Source organism: Mya arenaria, chromosome 3 (assembly GCF_026914265.1).
Source record: "Mya arenaria isolate MELC-2E11 chromosome 3, ASM2691426v1".
NCBI classification, from domain to species: domain Eukaryota; kingdom Metazoa; phylum Mollusca; class Bivalvia; order Myida; family Myidae; genus Mya; species Mya arenaria.
Genome location: NC_069124.1, coordinates 11448931 through 11467000, shown reverse-complemented (window position 1 = coordinate 11467000; position 18070 = coordinate 11448931). Strand labels below are relative to the sequence as shown.

General features: G+C 37.0%; 2 protein-coding genes across 5 annotated transcripts in view; both read right to left on the bottom strand.

Annotated features, from left to right (window-relative positions):
• LOC128229284 (mucin-22-like) overlaps positions 1–7537 on the bottom strand; it is a 32960-nt gene extending 25423 nt beyond the window's left edge. For 3 of the 4 annotated variants that reach the window (XM_052941113.1, XM_052941115.1, XM_052941116.1), the window contains exons 1-2: positions 7050–7537; positions 2306–2504 (exon numbers count right to left, since the gene is read on the bottom strand). In XM_052941113.1, coding sequence (XP_052797073.1) covers positions 2306–2504; positions 7050–7233 — 383 coding nt within the window. In that variant the 5' untranslated portion in view covers positions 7234–7537. The remainder of the gene's footprint in view (positions 1–2305; positions 2505–7049) is intronic. The other variant, XM_052941114.1, reaches the window with a different exon arrangement.
• A 1180-nt stretch (positions 7538–8717) lies between these two features.
• Positions 8718–17804, bottom strand: LOC128225664 (uncharacterized). The gene is made up of 8 exons (XM_052935573.1): positions 17608–17804; positions 13967–14159; positions 13725–13831; positions 12906–13034; positions 11129–11329; positions 10774–10886; positions 9755–9884; positions 8718–8734 (listed from the first exon to the last, which is right to left on the bottom strand). Exons 1-8 carry the CDS (start codon positions 17669–17671, stop codon positions 8718–8720), a joined length of 954 nt encoding a protein of 317 aa, XP_052791533.1. The 5' UTR covers positions 17672–17804.
• Between the last annotated feature and the right edge of the window lie 266 nt (positions 17805–18070).

Genomic DNA, 18070 nt, shown 5'->3' with positions numbered 1-18070 from the left:
TCCCCAAACACAAAATGCATGTGTTCTTAGCTAATGGATGACTTGAGTTTCCCCAAACACACTATGCATTTGTTCTTAGCTAGTGGATGACATGAGTTTCCCAAAACACACAATGCCTTTGTTCTTAGCTAGTGGATGACTTGAGTTTCCCCAAACACACAATGCATTTGTTCTTAGCTAGTGGATGACTTGATTTTCCCCAAACACACAATGCCTTTATTCTTAGCTAGTGGATGACTTGAGTTTCCCCAAACACAAAATGCATGTGTTCTTAGCTAATGGATGACTTGAGTTTCCCCAAACACACTATGCATTTGTTCTTAGCTAGTGGATGACATGAGTTTCCCAAAACACACAATGCCTTTGTTCTTAGCTAGTGGATGACTTGAGTTTCCCCAAACACACAATGCATTTGTTCTTAGCTAGTGGATGACTTGGGTTTCCTCAAACACACAATGCATTTGTTCTTAGCTAGTGGATGACTTGATTTTCCCAAAACACACAATGCATTTGTTCTTAGCCAGTGGATAACATGAGTTTCCCAAAACACACAATGCCTTTGTTCTCAGCTAATTGATGACTTGAGTTTCCCCAAACACACAATGCATTTGTTCGTAGCTAGTGGATGACTTGAGTTTCCAAAAACACACAACGCCTTTGCCCTTAACTAATGGATGACATGAGTTTCCCAAAACACACAATGCCTTTGTTCTCAGCTAATTGATGACTTGAGTTTCCCCAAACACACAATGCATTTGTTCGTAGCTAGTGGATGACTTGAGTTTCCAAAAACACACAATGCCTTTGCCCTTAACTAATGGATGACTACAGTGTCCCAAAACAAACAATGCCTTTTTTTCTCGGCTAGTGGATGACTTGAGTTTCCCCAAACACACAGTGCCTTTTTTCTCGGCTAGTGGATGACTTGAGTTTCCCCAAACACACAGTGCCTTTGTTCTCAGCTAGTGGATGACTTCAGTTTCCCAAAACACACAATGCATTTGTTCTTAGGTAATGGATGACTTGAGTTTCCCAAAACACACAATGCATTTGTTTTCAGCCAGTTGATGACTTGAGTTTCCCAAAACACACAGTGCCTTTGTTCTCAGCTAGTTGATGAATTAAGTTTCCCCAAACACCCAGTGCCTTTGTTCTCGGCTAGTGGATGACTGCAGATTCCCAAAACACACAATGCCTTTGTTCTCGGCTAGTGGATGACACGAGTTTCCCCAAACACACAATGCATTTGTTCTTAGATAGTGGATGACTTGAGTTTCCCCAAACACACAATGCCTTTGTCCTCAGCTAGTGGATGACTTGAGTTTCCCCAAACAAACAATGCCTTTTCCTTAGCTAGTGGGCGACTGGAGTTTCCCCAAACACACAATGCATTTGTTCTTAGCTAGTGGATGACTTGAGTTTCCCAAAACACACAATGCCTTTGTTCTCGGCTAGTGGATGACATGAGTTTCCCCAAACACACAGTGCATTGGTTCTTAGCTAATGGATGACTTGAGTTTCCCCAAACACACAGTGCATTTGTTCTCGGCTAGTGGATGACATGAGTTTCCCCAAACACACACTCCATTTGTTCTTAGCTAGTGGATGACATGAGTTTCCCAAAACACACAATGCCTTTGTTCTTAGCTAGTGGATGACTTGAGTTTCCCAAAACACACAATGCATTTGTTCTCAGCTAGTGGATGACTTGAGTTTCCCCAAACACACAGTGCATTTGTTCTTAGCTAGTGGATGACTTGAGTTTCCCCAAACACACAATGCATTTCTTCTTAGCTAGTGGGCGACTTGAGTTTCCCCAAACACACAATGCATTTGTTCTTAGCTAGTGGGCGACTTGAGTTTCCCCAAACACACGGTGCCTTTGTTCTTAGCTTGTGGATGACTTGAGTTTCCCCAAACACACAGTGCCTTTGTTCTTAGCTTGTGGATGACTTGAGTTTCCCCAAACACACAGTGCCTTTGTTCTTAGCTAGTGGATGACATGGGTTTCCCAAAACACACAGTGCCTTTGTTTTCGGTTAAGTGGATGACTCGAGTTTCCCAAAACACACAATGAAGTTTAATGTTCCATCTTTTATACTTAAATACAATGATATTTTATTGAAACACACGAAAAAAGAGCGACTTTTGCACATTAAGCAATGCTATTAAAATATGTAAATCAATTTAAGAAAACTTACTCTTGATAGCACATTAATTTTCCAGTTTATGTTCGAGTAAATTCCCTTTGGTACCGTACTCGAACTTCTTTATAGTAGTAAAGCCTGAACCATTTAATACTAACTTGAGGGTGAGAATACCCCGCGAACCAAAGTCCGCCATGCTGGCACATTCCCACGTGTCAATAAATCCCGTGGAGGAGTCCCTAGCGGAGACGTCGATGCTTAAACCGGTCACTTCCGTCGCGGAGAACGTCAACGTTCCTCTCTCGTTGTCCTCCCATGTCGTGCTGGCGAAGGCGCTTGGCCAGTTACAGCCACCCTCTGAAGAGGTACGAATCAAGTGTATTATACCTTGGACAAATACTTCAAAATACAAAATTCAAATACAACATGACCTTTCATATGGTTTACTTCATGTACGTTCGGAATTACCATCAGAGTTTCAATTTACATTGTTTTGAATGAGAGAGAGGGGGGGGGGGGAGAGATTGAGAGAGAGAGAGAGAGAGAGAGAGAGAGAGAGAGAGAGAGAGAGAGAGAGAGAGAGAGAGAGAGAGAGAGAGAGCGGAGAAGGGGTTGGGGCGCTATTTATGCTGAATTATGATAGCTGATACGAAGCAACATATTGATTATTTTTTCTGCAAAACAAAACAAAATCACACAAAGAGCGCCTCAAATCGTACGCTATCGCTTGTCTTTTTGTTTAATTCGAAAAAGTAGTTAACTGGACAAGTTGAGCTAGAGTTACTGGCCGTGCTGTAGAGATGTATACTGCCGTTTACCAATATGAATATCTTAAACTGTTTTTAAGTTATGGCCAAATTGAAGTTTTTTAAACAACGACGCCGACGACGTTGATGACGACACCAAGCCTATGACAAGCCTCGAAAAATAGCCGAGCTCAAAGCGGTCACATTGTTACCGCTTTAATGCTAAATCACTCAAATTCAATGGTCGTTGCCAGCCTTCGCCATGTATAAAAAACCGTAGTCAAAACAGACACTAACATTTATTGTAAAATATAATAATGCATCATGATCTCAAGACATCTTAAGGTGTCCAATGTATACAAATACGCTGTTAAGGTTTGCAATATTTGTTTTGGTATAATATTTACACGCTCATGTTTATGGACCAAAAATTAGTTTTCCCGGTAATGCATCTCAAAACATTTATTTTATCATTATTTTACTCCATGATATCGAAATTGCAGAAAAAAATACAGCAATAGCATAAAAATGTTTTGGCTTTAGTGGGGTTCGAAATCAAGCAGGTAAACTCAAGAAAAAAATATAAAAAAGCCGGGTTGTCCACAAGGCCACCCTGACTTTAACTAAAGTGGTGGATATGTTAACCTGTTAACGATACACTGATAACATCACGTGATAATGTCAATCACCAGTCACGTAATACTACAGCCGTAATTAATTTTCAATCGCGTTATAAACTCTAATGAAAATTGTGATCTGCAAAGACGATATTTGAGCAAATATCAACATTTGCTGAAGGGTTCCAGCTTTTGGTCTTTTGTTTTAACACTCCTTGTGATTTGCCACACTTTATCTCGTAATTAATAAAAAATGCATTTTACAAACCATAAGCGAGTCACTTTAAAACCTTTCAAATGATACCGAACTAGTATAAGGCTACCAGCCATCAAACATCGCACCAATATACCTCGGCTACCTTATATGAATCACATGTATTCCATTAGTAGATGTTAAGATTCAAGTCATGGGTTTCTTGCATTGTGAATGGTTCATTAGTAATACACACAGAAATGAATACGATTATCCTAAACGCATGCCCCAGTATTTTGAATCAATATTTCGTATTGAATATGTTGTCAAAACTTTCAATTCCTCTATATTAAAAAACAAGGTACCGAGTATTCATTCGCATGATGATTAAAAGCAATTTAACCTAAGTTATAAAAGAGTCGTACATATTTTATGTGTTTTGTCAGTCTATTGAATTTCATAATAGAGTTTAGACATCCGACCGTTCATCTTGGGGTCATGTTTAAAACATATATGATGACGTCTAAAATACTGAACATGCTACTGTTTGGTGCTTTATACTGAACATGCCACTGCTGGTTGCTTTAGAACCACGCGCATGTCTCTAAAATACTGAACATGGCACTGCTGGTTGCTGTAGAACCACGCGCATGTCTCTAACATACTGAACATGCCACTGATGGTTGCTTTAGAACCACGCGCATGTCTCTAGCATACTAAACATGCCACTGATGGTTGCTTTAAAACCACGCGCATGTCTCTAACATACTGAACATGCCACTGTTTGGTTGCTTTAGAACCATGCGCATGTCTCTAACATACTGAACATGCCACTGTTTGGTTGCTTTAGAACCATGCGCATGTCTCTAACATACTGAACATGCCACTGTTTGTTGTTGTTGAACCACGCGCATGTCTCTAACATACTGAACATGCCACTGATGGTTGCTTTAGAACCACGCGCATGTCTCTACCATACTGAACATGCCACTGTTTGGTTGCTTTAGAACCATGCGCATGTCTCTAACATACTGAACATGCCACTGTTTGCTGCTGTTGAACCACGCGCATGTCTCTAACATACTGAACATGCCACTGATGGTTGCTTTAGAACCACGCGCATGTCTCTAACATACTGAACATGCCACTGTTTGGTTGCTTTAGAACCACGCGTATGTCTCTAACATACTGAACATGCCACTGATGGTTGCTTTAAAACCACGCACATGTCTCTAACATACTGAACATGCCACTGTTTGTTGCTGTTGAACTACGCGCATGTCTCTAACATACTGAACATGTCACTGATGGTTGCTTTAGAACCACGCGCATGTCTCTAACATACTGAACATGCCACTGTTTGGTTTCTGTAGAACCACGCACATGTCTCTAACATACTGAACATGCCACTGTTTGGTTGCTTTAGAACCACGCGCATGTCTCTAACATACTAAACATGCCACCGCTGGTAACTTTAGAACCACGTACATATCCCTAACATACTGAACATGCCACTGTTTGGTGCATTAGAACCACGCGCATGTCTCTTACATACTGAACATGCCACTGTTGTGTGCATTAGAACCACGCGCATGTCTTTTACATACTGAACATGCCACTGATGGTTGCTTTGGAACCACGCGCATGTCTCTAACATACTGAACATGCCACTGTTGGGTGCATTAGAACCATGGGCATGTCTCTAACATACAGAACATGCCACTATTGGGTGCATTAGAACCATGCACATGTCCCTTACACACTGAACATGCCACTGTTGGGTGCATTAGAACCATGCACATGTCTCTAACACACTGAACATGCCACTGTTGGGTGCATTAGAACCATGCACATGTCTCTAACACACTGGACATGCCACTGCTGGGTGCATTAGAACCATGCAAATGTCTCTAACATACTGAACATGCCACTGTTGGGTGCATTAGAACCATGCACATGTCTCTAACATACTGAACATGCCACTGTTGGGTGCATTAGAACCATGCACATGTCTCTTACACAATGAACATACCACCGCTGGGTGCATTAGAACCATGCAAATGTCTCTAACAAACAGAACATGCCACTGTTGGGTGCATTAGAACCATGCGCATGTCTCTAACATACTGAACATGCCACTGTTGGGTGCATTAGAACCATGCGCATGTCTCTAACATACTGAACATGCACTGAAGGTTGCTGTAGAACCACGCGCATGTCTCTTACATACTGAACATGCCACTGTTGGGTGCATTAGAACCATGCACATGTCCCTAACTTACTTAACATGCCACTGTTGTGTGCATTAGAACCATGCAAATGTCTCGTACTCAAAAATATTAATTATTTCGAAAATTAAAATTGATCGTATGATCTGCAATTGATATGACGTTTATGCCAGATATTTGCCCATGGGATATTTTGGACTACTTATTCGTGAAATAATATTGCAGTAAATTCCAATAAACAAACATTATAAGACCGTCAGAAAACACATAAACTGTACGAGTTCAAGTATTTCGATTACATTCTAAAACCAAAGTAAGAATAAATTATTTTGTTAAAACTTCAAAGTATCATCTGCGATCGGAGGGAGTTAATGATTGAATTTATTTTGAAAGTTTAGAACTCCATTTTAATAGCATACATTGTTAAGGGGGTTCCTATTTTTGTGTGTATTTTGTGTTGTTTTTATATTGTTGTTGGTTTATTACATACACACCGGTCATGATTACGGTATTCGGTCAGTGTAAGCTTCGTTTATCATATACCAAAATGTGTAGGAGTCACGAGTTCTGGTAGGCTGTGTGTTGGTACGCTGTGTGTTGGTACGTTGTGTGTTGGTACGTTGTGTTGGTACGCTGTGTTTTGGTAGGCTATATTTTGGTAGTCAATACCAAAACACGTCGCTACTATAATGAGGCGTATCAAAGCGTTGATTTAACTTAAATGGTTATAAATGATCAGAACACAAACTAAAGTGTCAGGAAAGTTGTGTGTTTCAGATTATACAGAAATATTATACCAGTATGTAAATGTCAATAGATTTGACGTTTGACCAAATAACAGGCAAGCAGATAAAAATGCAGACGGACTGACGGAGGAACAAACATATCGGATGTAGTTCATAATGGCTACAACATAACACTACCAAATATATGAAAAAGCAGAAGTCATGTAGGATAGTTTCTGTGTAAAAAATGGGCTTGGATACGCACCCTGCCTGTTTGACAGTTCACATTTTTCACAAATCTATTTGTGAAATTCGTGAACACCTATTTCACAAATTTGTGATACATATGGCTAGTTGATTGTGTCGCCCAACAATGGAAACTCGTTTACTTACCGATGAAATGGAAAAGAGTCCATAGCGAAATTGTGAAAATTTCAGCAGCTAAAAAATTGATATTTAATCCAAACATTTCATACAAATCCACCTTGCAAACATTAACTATGAACTGCTCTGAATTATGATTTCCGCTGTTGTTTTTTCTAACAAACTTAAAAAAAATAATGAGAAATATCTTCATAAAACGTTGTCATGTTTGTCCGTTCTCTATTCATAAATTTCATTAATTATTATCGATCTATTATCAAACATTTATTGCTTAATAAAATCCTCACAGCGGCAATAACGCTCGATGGTACAACTATCGCTTGAAAAACATCTTAAAAGTTAACCCATGTTTCTTTAACGTTTTCATTCATCATGTCGCTTACAAAAAGGTCTCAGACAAGTCAAATTAAGTGATATTTAAGTCCTGACCAAATCGATCTGATTTCATTGAATAAAATGCCCGTTTGACAACGCACAAAGGGGTGTTGGTAAATGGAAGTAACAGTTTTCCTGTCCTTTCCCGCTGGTATTGATATACACACAGGGATATCTTAAAGCAACTAATGTAAGTATATTTGTCCTCGAAGAAAGAAACGGGAGGTCACAGATCAGTCAATCTTATATGTGGCTAAACTGTTGCTTCTTTTGTTGAAAGGATCGCCCCTAATTCAGAAAGTACTGCTCCTATTTGATTTTCTCATTTCATTTACATTATGTCTTACGCAATGTCTGTGATGTCATGAACATAAAACGGATGCGTATTCAATTCAACTATATTATGAATTATATATTGTTTGAAATGCTGATGATTTTTGCAACATCATTATGTCGTCCTCGTTGTCATCATTTTCATCTTCGTCATCGTCGTTGTCGTCGTGGTGATCATCGTTATCGGCGTCGTTGTTGCTGTTGTTGTTATTTGTGTAGCTTGTTGTAGTAGGTTAACTACGCTATTATCGACCTGAATTATTTTGATAGTCTAAAGTCCAGGACCTTTGAACAGGTGTTAGTAAAACATATGATGTGATTATCACGTGTTAATCATGACGTCATTCCATTCAAACAGTAAAATGGCTACCAAATTGAGTTGAACTGTGTTGACATTACCGTTTAAACAGGTTTATGATTTTCATTTATGAAACAATATTTTCCATAATGCCTAGATTACATATTTAGCTTCCCAATAAATGTGTTTTTGATGATGAATAGGCTGTATACTGCCAGCGATGCCAGAATTCGGACGTTCTCAATTCGGACGGTCTCACTAAGTCTTAGAGGCTTAAGGGCTTGACACTATTGGTGTCACCGTAACTTTTACTCTGGAGTCTTGAATTCTTGCAAGTGTCCTTATTCGCCCTTGTAGCTCTACTGTATTTAAACAAAACTCTAAACAGAACAGCGGTGGGTATATTAATTATGCATAGTCCAAATTCAGATTGGTATTATTGTGAGGTAAAATGGGTGTGCTATTTAAGTGAATGAATGGCGAGGATTGTAGTGTATTGTTATGATCAATGTTTGAAACATTTCCAGAAAAGCAATGGTATTCCCTAAAGATGCGTCACGAACCAGGTAGGCGGATATGTTTCATGTAAATGCGTTACTATTAAAAAAAGCATGTGTCATGATTTCATTCAGATAGATATAATTATTACTGAGAACATCAAAGGTGTTTGATTAAATAACATCATACGCTGTAGACAAATGAAATGATGAATTGAGTCTAAAAATCACAGGCATTTTTAAAGAAATGATCAACAGTAAAAATTTAAATGTCTTATTCTCGCTTGTGAAATCCACTATGGTATTTAAAACTAGCACAATATTGTGAGTAATTGAAAAGGAACACGCAGATGTTAAGCTGCATTGTATAGCAAATAATAGGACCGTATTTATCCTTACATCTCCGGTTAAATACAACTACAAAAGTCTTCTCTGGCTCGTTTTACATTCCCCTCTTTCTAATTCAGTTCGATTTCAAATGAATTTCACATTCTATGGGAATGAATTGATGAATAGAATGGATCATGTGTTTGCTAAATATTAAAGTGAATTAATTATAAAGCTGTCAGCTTTGCGTCATACGTTTTGGTTTTCATTTCCCCCTTCAAAACATTATTTGTTCGCCTAGTTTGTCTATGGTATTTACCGGTAATTGTTTTTAAACCAATCTCAACACAAAATTAAATGAATGGTATCTATATGGAAATATATATTTCTCCTTTTTTAAGAGCCAGTACGTAATTCACTTAATCAATATCATATTCAGTGAATCCTTACATTATTAATCATATCCGAACAGGAAACTATAGAATTATACAAAATCGATTAACATTTCGTCGTGATATACAACTGAATGATTTTGCTTTTAATTAAATTTTCTCTTCAATAAATTGGAATTCATAAAAAGTATAGTCTTAAAATCATATGACTTGTTTTCTTATGCCTGAAGCTTAATTCATAATTAAATAATTATACAATTTAAACAGAGAAATGAAAAAAGAAGAAATACTCACGGCAAAACACTGAAAATACAAAACAGGACTTTTGTTTAGTATTCTATGCGACCACAACATGTACAATAATTCAAGAGAGAATTTTTCTGTTAATTACACAAAAACTATATTTCCTAACAATTAATAAAATAAAGTAATAAAATAAAGTAATTGGTATTGTTTAATTTATTATAATGTCATTATGATGACGTAAATTACCGTAAGGATAGAACACAATGGATCCCCCTATCTGGGTGTTGCTTGCGTCAACGGCAAGATTTGATGACGTCATTGCGCTCGTGCAACTGTTGTTCACGACTGTCGCCTGGAGACTGTTAGACGATATTGCCTGAAAGTAAATAGCCATGACTGAACTTTAGGGCAAATTACACCAATTTGGAAGTGCCTACCAGGGGCGTAGCTAGGGCCTAAAAACTTGTAGGCCCGATGATTCTATGTGAGTTTGTGGACTTTTGTATGTACATTACACACATTAAATAATACTTGCAATGATGACAATAAAATCAAGCAATACACCCTGCACGTACTTTAAATAAACACCAAACTCGTTTTCGTTAAAATAAAAAATAAACTTTTGAGTTGTTCAAAATGTTTGAGTAGCTATTAGTTTTTGTTGCATTTTTTGGGTTATTCAAAATTATCATTTTCCAAAAAAGTTTTAGGCCCGGGCCTATATGTAGGTACGCCACTGGCTACTCATTGCTACATATAATATTTCTTTTAATTGGCACATGAAAGTGAATCAAAGCATGGTAATACCATCTCAGAACATTGGCTACCTTCCACATTTAAACGTTTTGAATTGTTTGTGATTTCAAAAACTGAAACTAATTATTTTTTACTTTTTGCCGCATTGTTTGTCCTCGTACACCAGATATTGTCATTTTACCGAATAACAGTGGTAACGTTCAACCAATGATACTTTTCTTAAGACAAACATAACTTTATTTCCAACTTCGTTTAATGTTTAGTGGAGCTTTCTCCCTATATATGGTGTTGGGGGTCGTGAACCACTAGAAATCAACATTATTTTGAATGCAAATTGCTCAATTCACTTAGACAGTTTGTGGGGGTGCACGCAGTGTGTGCCTGCCTTAGTCTGCTTGAAACTGATATGAATGGTTTCGCGACTGTTGTCTGAGTAGTAACCCTGGTGCCCTGTATTTCATCCTTGTTACGTGGTTATGTGGCTAGTGTCTAGAGATAAACGTACGTACCAGGCATGAGAAGCGGAACGTTGTCGATCCGTCAACGCTTGCCTGAGGGTTATAAAGCGCGACGAATGTGTCACTTCCTGACGTCACTGATGCTACACAGTGAACTTCCGCAGCTGCAACGTAACATCGACGTGAATTGGATGGAACATGTATTGTATATAAATATCTTCGATTTATTGTTGAATGAAGTGAGAAAAAATATTTTTGATTTCCACTAGAATTTGAATAAGACATAAGGCCCTGTCGATGTCTTTGAGTACCTCAAAACAACAAACCTCCAAGTGCATTGTATTCAGTTAATCGTTGCGAATTTCATAGTTTATTACCTTGAAAAAATGTCTGAAAATGACTTTACCGGCGTTAACTATGGACGTTGCGCATGGATAGGGAAAATCTAGTTTGGTTTTGTCCGTGCAGACGTCCATGCGCTCGTGCCCGTTTGGCGTGTTCTGGGTTGGGTCATTACACGTCTCAGTCCCCCCTGCTGCCGTGTAGTTGAACTCGAAATGTCCCAGCAGCACGGACGGACACTGGGTATAAGCTGTACTGGCCGAAGCTGTGGGTTAAATTCAATTAAATGAAATCCATTTTTAAACGTATTCGGTGAACAAATTAGCATGTCAATAAATTGAGCCAATGTGAATATTGAATTTTAACACATTTTAACTTGTAAAAATTGATATCATTTGGAATGAGTTACTTACTGTTAAATATGTTACATGAACGACCGGAAATGCATGAAAGATAAACCTTTATAAGTGTGTATTTTCATTTTTAATTTAAACAAAAGACAGTCATGGAAAACCTATTTACTGATCTTTCAAGGCCAAATGTGCTTGTTTGCAATATATTTTGGGGCATATTTGTAAACATTCTTTCTTCGTCAAATCCTTGGACATGATACCAGCATGGCTATCAAAATTATTGTACATCAGAGACCTTCATTCAAATCGATTATAAATACATGTTAAATCAGAAATAAATATACTTATATAAATGGACTACTTGTAACATGTTCGATTCCATCAAAAGTAATCCCAATCTAGCTCTTCACAAAAGTTACATACACACAAACTTTTATTAATATCCATCAATTCTAACCTAGGTTATTGGGAGGAAACCGTTTTATTTTTTTAGTAACAGTGATCTTGACCTTGACCCCGACCGCCTCAAAGCAATCCCAAGCTATTCACATAAGCTACATACATACAAAATTTCGCCAATATCCATAAATTTGTACTTAAATTATTGGGCAGAGACCATTTTTCTATTTTTAGTAACAGTGACCTTGACCCCTTCACATAAGCTACCTACACACCAAGTAATATCATTATCAATCAATTTTTACGTAGGGTATTGGGCAGAAACCATTTTTCTTTTTTAAGTGACAGTGGGCTTGACCCCATCCCTTTAAGAGCAATGATACCAGCAAACCTAACTCACATGTGCAGGTTCAATTTCCGGCATGTGCGCATGTTTCACCCACAACACAAGACCACACATTCGCATTATTGCCTAACATCGGGCCAAGTAATAAATATAATGTTGTAAAAACCTGTTTCTCAATTATTGTAAAATAAATAAGTTTTAACTAAACTTGCTTTAGTTATTGGGCAGAAAACATATTTTCTATTTTAAGTAACAGTGACATTGATTTTAACCGCGACCCCCTCAAAAGCAATCACAAGCAAGCTCTTCACATAAGTTTCCTACACACAAACTTGCATCACTATCCATTAATAATTACGTTAGTTATTAGGCGGAAACATTTTTTTTCTGTTTAAGTCACAGTGACCTTTACCTTAACCCAACCCCCTCAAATGCAATCCCAAGCTAGCTCTTCACAATAGCTATCTACACACCAACTTGCCTCACTACCAATCAATTCTTACTTAAGATATTGGGCGGAAACCATTTTTCTATTTTAAGTAACAGTGACCTTGACTTTGACCCCCTCCTTCAAAAGCAATACAAAGCTAAATATTCATATAATTCGATCAATGATAGCTGAAGTTATTGGTCGGAAATCAAGGTTTGGTGACATCCCCATTCTCGTTGAAAACCTGGTTAAAATAGGTAGGACGTAGTTCTTATTAAGGGAGAATATCATAAAATTTACGTTTTTTACAAACCTTGATTGACAAGAGTAATAAACTCCTGACCAGTTGCAGCGTTGGCTGAGTCACAAACATCAGACGCCGTGCTAGTATCAATATTTGATGTTTTCACTCGGTTTTTGTTAGCAGTTTGAATTTCGGGTTCTGAAAAAGGTAGCTTTACATATTATTATCCACAGTTACGACTGCTATGATAGCAATGGAAAAAAACAATATGCATTATGCTATCTTAAATATAAGTAACTAAGTAAGTAAATTATTTATTATTGTGATATGTGCAATTCGGGAGACTAGAAATAACACATAAACAAACATTTGCACCCGACCCCTTGGGGAAATATGTCAACATATCTAAATTGTAATGTAAGTAACATAAGGTATGTAACATAAATTGACTAGAATCATAACAAAGTTGGTATGACAGATACATTGTGAGTCCCAATAGCGATAGAAAGTGATCAAATGTCGCATTAAGGGTACATAATAGTTCCTCTTTTCAGGTAGGCATTCATAATATATTTAGACAGTTTTCTAGGGTATTAGGATAATAGAATGGATAATTTACTGTCTATATCATGGTCGACTAATTGACGTGAATTTATTTCGTTCGGGGGTAACAAACGTAGATCATTGTAACAATTGCATTCAAAAAGAAAATGTTTCTCGTCCTTAATATGATTTTGCTGGCATACATATAAATATGTGTGGGATTACGGAAGTTACTTAAATTAGCTAAATGAATAATACAGCTTTTTTACGAGAAAAAAATGACGTTCGTGTTATTGCACGAATGCACTTTCCTAGCGCGTGAGGTTGTGAACAGTGGACACTTACCGTTTTGTAGATAATAGATGAATGACGAACTTGTGAGTGTCGTCAACTTCAAGCAAAAATAGACGTAAAAAGGCGTGCTTGCTAGTCCAAGGAAAGATGATTTCGATCTGAAAAGACAATGTTTTGTGGAGTGTTACTATAATTGTATTAGAACACTATAACTGACTTTTACTGAGGTCAAAATTTCCTTCGGTTGACATATCACGCAACATTGACCGAGAATAGACTAATGGTATACATACCTAATCAGTAAAATGTTATTTGATACATATTGAGAGTCATCCTGGCATATCCATGTATCAACCGTTCCGTAAACAGTATAATCAACCACCAACCCCCCTGCCGATATTTCACTTGAGGTGAAGGTTAGAGTCCCGTGAGCGCTGTCTTCCCATACTTGGTTGGCGAAGGCGGCTGGCCATGTGCACGACCCTTCTGTAAAATTTGGGAACAACATATTTAGTTAAGATTTCTACAAAGTAGTTCAGTTTGGTTAAAAGCTGATATGTATAGAAACCAGTACTGACAGTCAATTTGAGTGTTGAAGAGAACGTGTTCCTGTGTGAAAAGCGATAATCCATATACAAATGTACCTCATGACCACTCAGAACCATTCTATATAATTAAAGGCAAGAATATCATAATGTCAGGAAGAGGGTTCAATAATTTACATTTTTAAATAGTATCTACTATAAAAATAATAAAATAGTTTTTATGTAGTTTTTGGTGAATTTTAAAATGGCGAAATCATTGTGATGAATGTCTATATTTTAACTGAATGAATCGGTATATTTTAGTTCACGGCCATTGGCCCCGAGCCCGATTACTGTATTTGTGCCTGGAAGTAAATCGACTAACATAAAAGGCATGTGCAGTATTATAAATACAATAGATGTCCAGACGGAATTCCCATCCTTTTATTGACAGCTGTATGGGTCAGACACTACTAAATAAATTTCCTACATATCATATAAAGGTAATTTCTCAACTTGCATGCAAGATAATACTGATTTCTAGAGCTTCGCGACCCCTAACACCATATATGGGGAGAAAGCTTCACTTGTACTTAGTATTAATCAACGTACGAAAAAAATTCTCCTAAGAAACTAAAATTGGTTGAATGTAACCACTGTGTATTCGGTAAAATGACAATATCCGGTTGTAAAGGAAAAACAATGCGGTGAAAAAGTAAACAATAAAAAGAAGATCAAGTAGATCCAGCATGTTTATCCTGTTTTTGAAATCAGAAACCATTCAGCTTCAAAACCTATAAATATGAAAGGTGGCAAATCTTCTGAGATTGTATAACCATGCTTTGATTCACAGTCATGTGTTAATTAAAGAAATAAGGCATGTAGCAATGGGTATGCAATTCCGAATTGGTGTAATTTGCCCTATGACATCAGCGTTATAAAAACAAAGGTAAGCAACAATCGGTGTACCTGTAGGCTACACACTACTAAATTACTATTTTTTTCCACAAAATATATGATGATTAATGTTAAACCACGCCAGTGCCTTTATCCATTATTGCGAATTAATGTTGAATCATCATCAAAATATATTCCAGCTTTAAAATAACTTATAATATTAGAATTTTCATATTTAGTGTTGAATCAATAAACCAGTGACACGTTAATTTACTCAGCGGCGAATCCAGGATTAGGGTTTTAAGTCGCAAATTTGGATACGCGATCCTCCCCCAAAACGAAAAATATCAATGTGGTTAGAGGAGTTTGAGGTGACAATGGCAAAGAAAATCGGCCAGAAAATCTACATGCACACTCACTCCACCCGAAAATGCTAAAAATGTGTGAAGCATTCAACGGCATTTGTGTGGTGAATGACAACTACTCACTTACAACAGTTATGAATTGTATCTTTGCCGATGCAGTTATGAACTTCCTACACTTTGTTCTTCAATATCAGCATAAACTAAATCCATTAAACGATGTGGCGATTGTTTGTAAACATACCCTAGATCTATGCCGTGATTTGTGACTTTTGGAATATTTGTTACTTGAATAGAGATACTCGTTTGGTGACTGTTTGACGTTGGTGCACCTTTATAAGCTATTCTGTTTAGATCGATATTGAATTATTAAAATGCAATTAATTAGGCTACACACTTATTAATGAATTGAACAGTTATGATAACTATTTTTTGGCGCAATAAAATTAAAGTAATTGAAAGAATGCAATTGCTATATTCTCTATATATTTTCAACGATATTGGCAAATACATGATCACTTGGTCTGTTTTACGAATTCAGCTACTGTAATTGTTACAATATTAAAAAAATAAGCAGACAGTATTATTTTGTACAGTTTATTTACAATACAATGATATTTGTGTGGTGTTGGTGAGTTAGCATGGAAAATAATAGTTCCTTACAAGTGTCTGAATACCTCGCATAGTTATTAAAAGCATCCTGAATTAGACATTAACCCAATAATTTCGACATCCTGAAACTTTAATACCGTACCGAGATTGGCTTGCACAGGAGGGTAAACATTTGAATTTTCCATAACAACCAAAATCACGAAGTGTATATGTCAGAAGTGTTTGTATTCTTGTATACATGTAATCATAAATCAAAAATCAAAACAATATCGTACGAGAACTGGTAAAGTCTGTCTTTACGAAAATAAATAAGTTCTTTCAGGCATTTATTTCCTTAATTCTGTTGAAATAATACAAATATTTCCTGTTTATTGTGTAAATAATGTGAAAACTCCATCACGTGTCACCGAGGCTCTGCTAACAAGGAAAATAAATTGAAACTTCATTAACGATCTTATCCGCGAACGTACGACTCAATTCATAAGATGAAGAAAGTCAGCTTTTTAGTACGGTATTATCCTATAATTCTTTAATATAAGTTTTCCTAAGCTTTCGGTTGTCCGGTAAGCGCCGTGTTAAGCACACTCGATTATCACCAGTGCGACCCGGTTGGTCGGGTTCGATTATCGGTTTCGGCGCATGTGTGTTTGATTGAGTTTCGCCAAGCCGGCCACTTGGGTTTTTTTCCGGGTGCTCCGGTTTCCCCGCACAACACAAGGTCACACTCTCGCGCAACACCGTGCCAAAGAGAGTGACTTAGTTTAAGTAAATAGAACTTCCCTCAAAATCGTTGTAAAATAAATTAATTTTAAACTATTTTCCCGAAAACAATACGATCGTTGATAGCAAGATCTCAATATTTCCATGAATCATATTTCATGTTAAAATAGGATTAAATGTTGACTGTCCGCTTAGTTATATATTCTCAATGTCGTCCAGGCTGCTGGGATTAATGAACTTGATTCTACAAGTCGAACCTCGTTGACTCGAACTCCTCGGGACCGGCGAAAATACCTCGAGCCTCGGAAAATTCGAGCCAAGCGAGCCAACGTATAAAAATCGGCCCTTTACATCCAGTTCGAGCCAACGAGGAATTCGAGCCAAGCGAGTTCGAACCAACGGGTTCGAATGTGTATATCTATCTTACTAAGTCTGCAGAATAAAGGCTTCAGGTTTCTGAGAAAATGTATTTGACCCGTCGAGTCAAACTTATACATTCAAAATTCATTTTATTCTACATATATTAAACCTGTTGGGTCAATGTCAGGGTCATTTGACATCTGTATTGCTTCTAAATGCGCCTTATTGCTCACAAGACACAAATGGAATGATTTTATTTGAAATTGTCCTTAAAAATTAGAAAGGAACGCCAACAATATTTGAACGCACTGCACAACTATGGTCCTGAAATCCGATGGGAGGGTCTTACTTTACCGGATATTTCCACAAAACTGCGGCAACCAATTGTTTATCAATCCATTCAGCTTATTCTTTTAATTCATACTCGAAATGTACACAAACTTTTTTTCAAAAACTTACCAATTAATTGACTAGAAGATGCGAAAATATAAATCACTATCACTACGAACACAAAGTGTCCCATATTTATCACATTGAATAAACAAAATCACAAAATAAAACAAAACAAAATAGAATATATATAGTTTCCAAATGGACACATTATTTTATTATTCCGTTTAGTCTTACATGTTTAGAATCTTATAGTATCTATGCCAATGTGATGACGTGAAACCTGACGCAGATTTGAGCGCATTACAACAGGCCCATCCACCCATAGAAATCGTTTATCAAACATTATAATATATAATCAGGCAAAATATATTTTGCATTTCCTGTCCCTTCGAACATTCGGAAAAAAATATTTTTGAGATACTGTAACCGTTTAAAGTAGTTTAAATTAGACTTTCAATGTCTCCTATTTAGTATTAAATACAGTCATGTTGTTTGTAAAAGTAAAATGTATATTTTATTCGTGCAACTG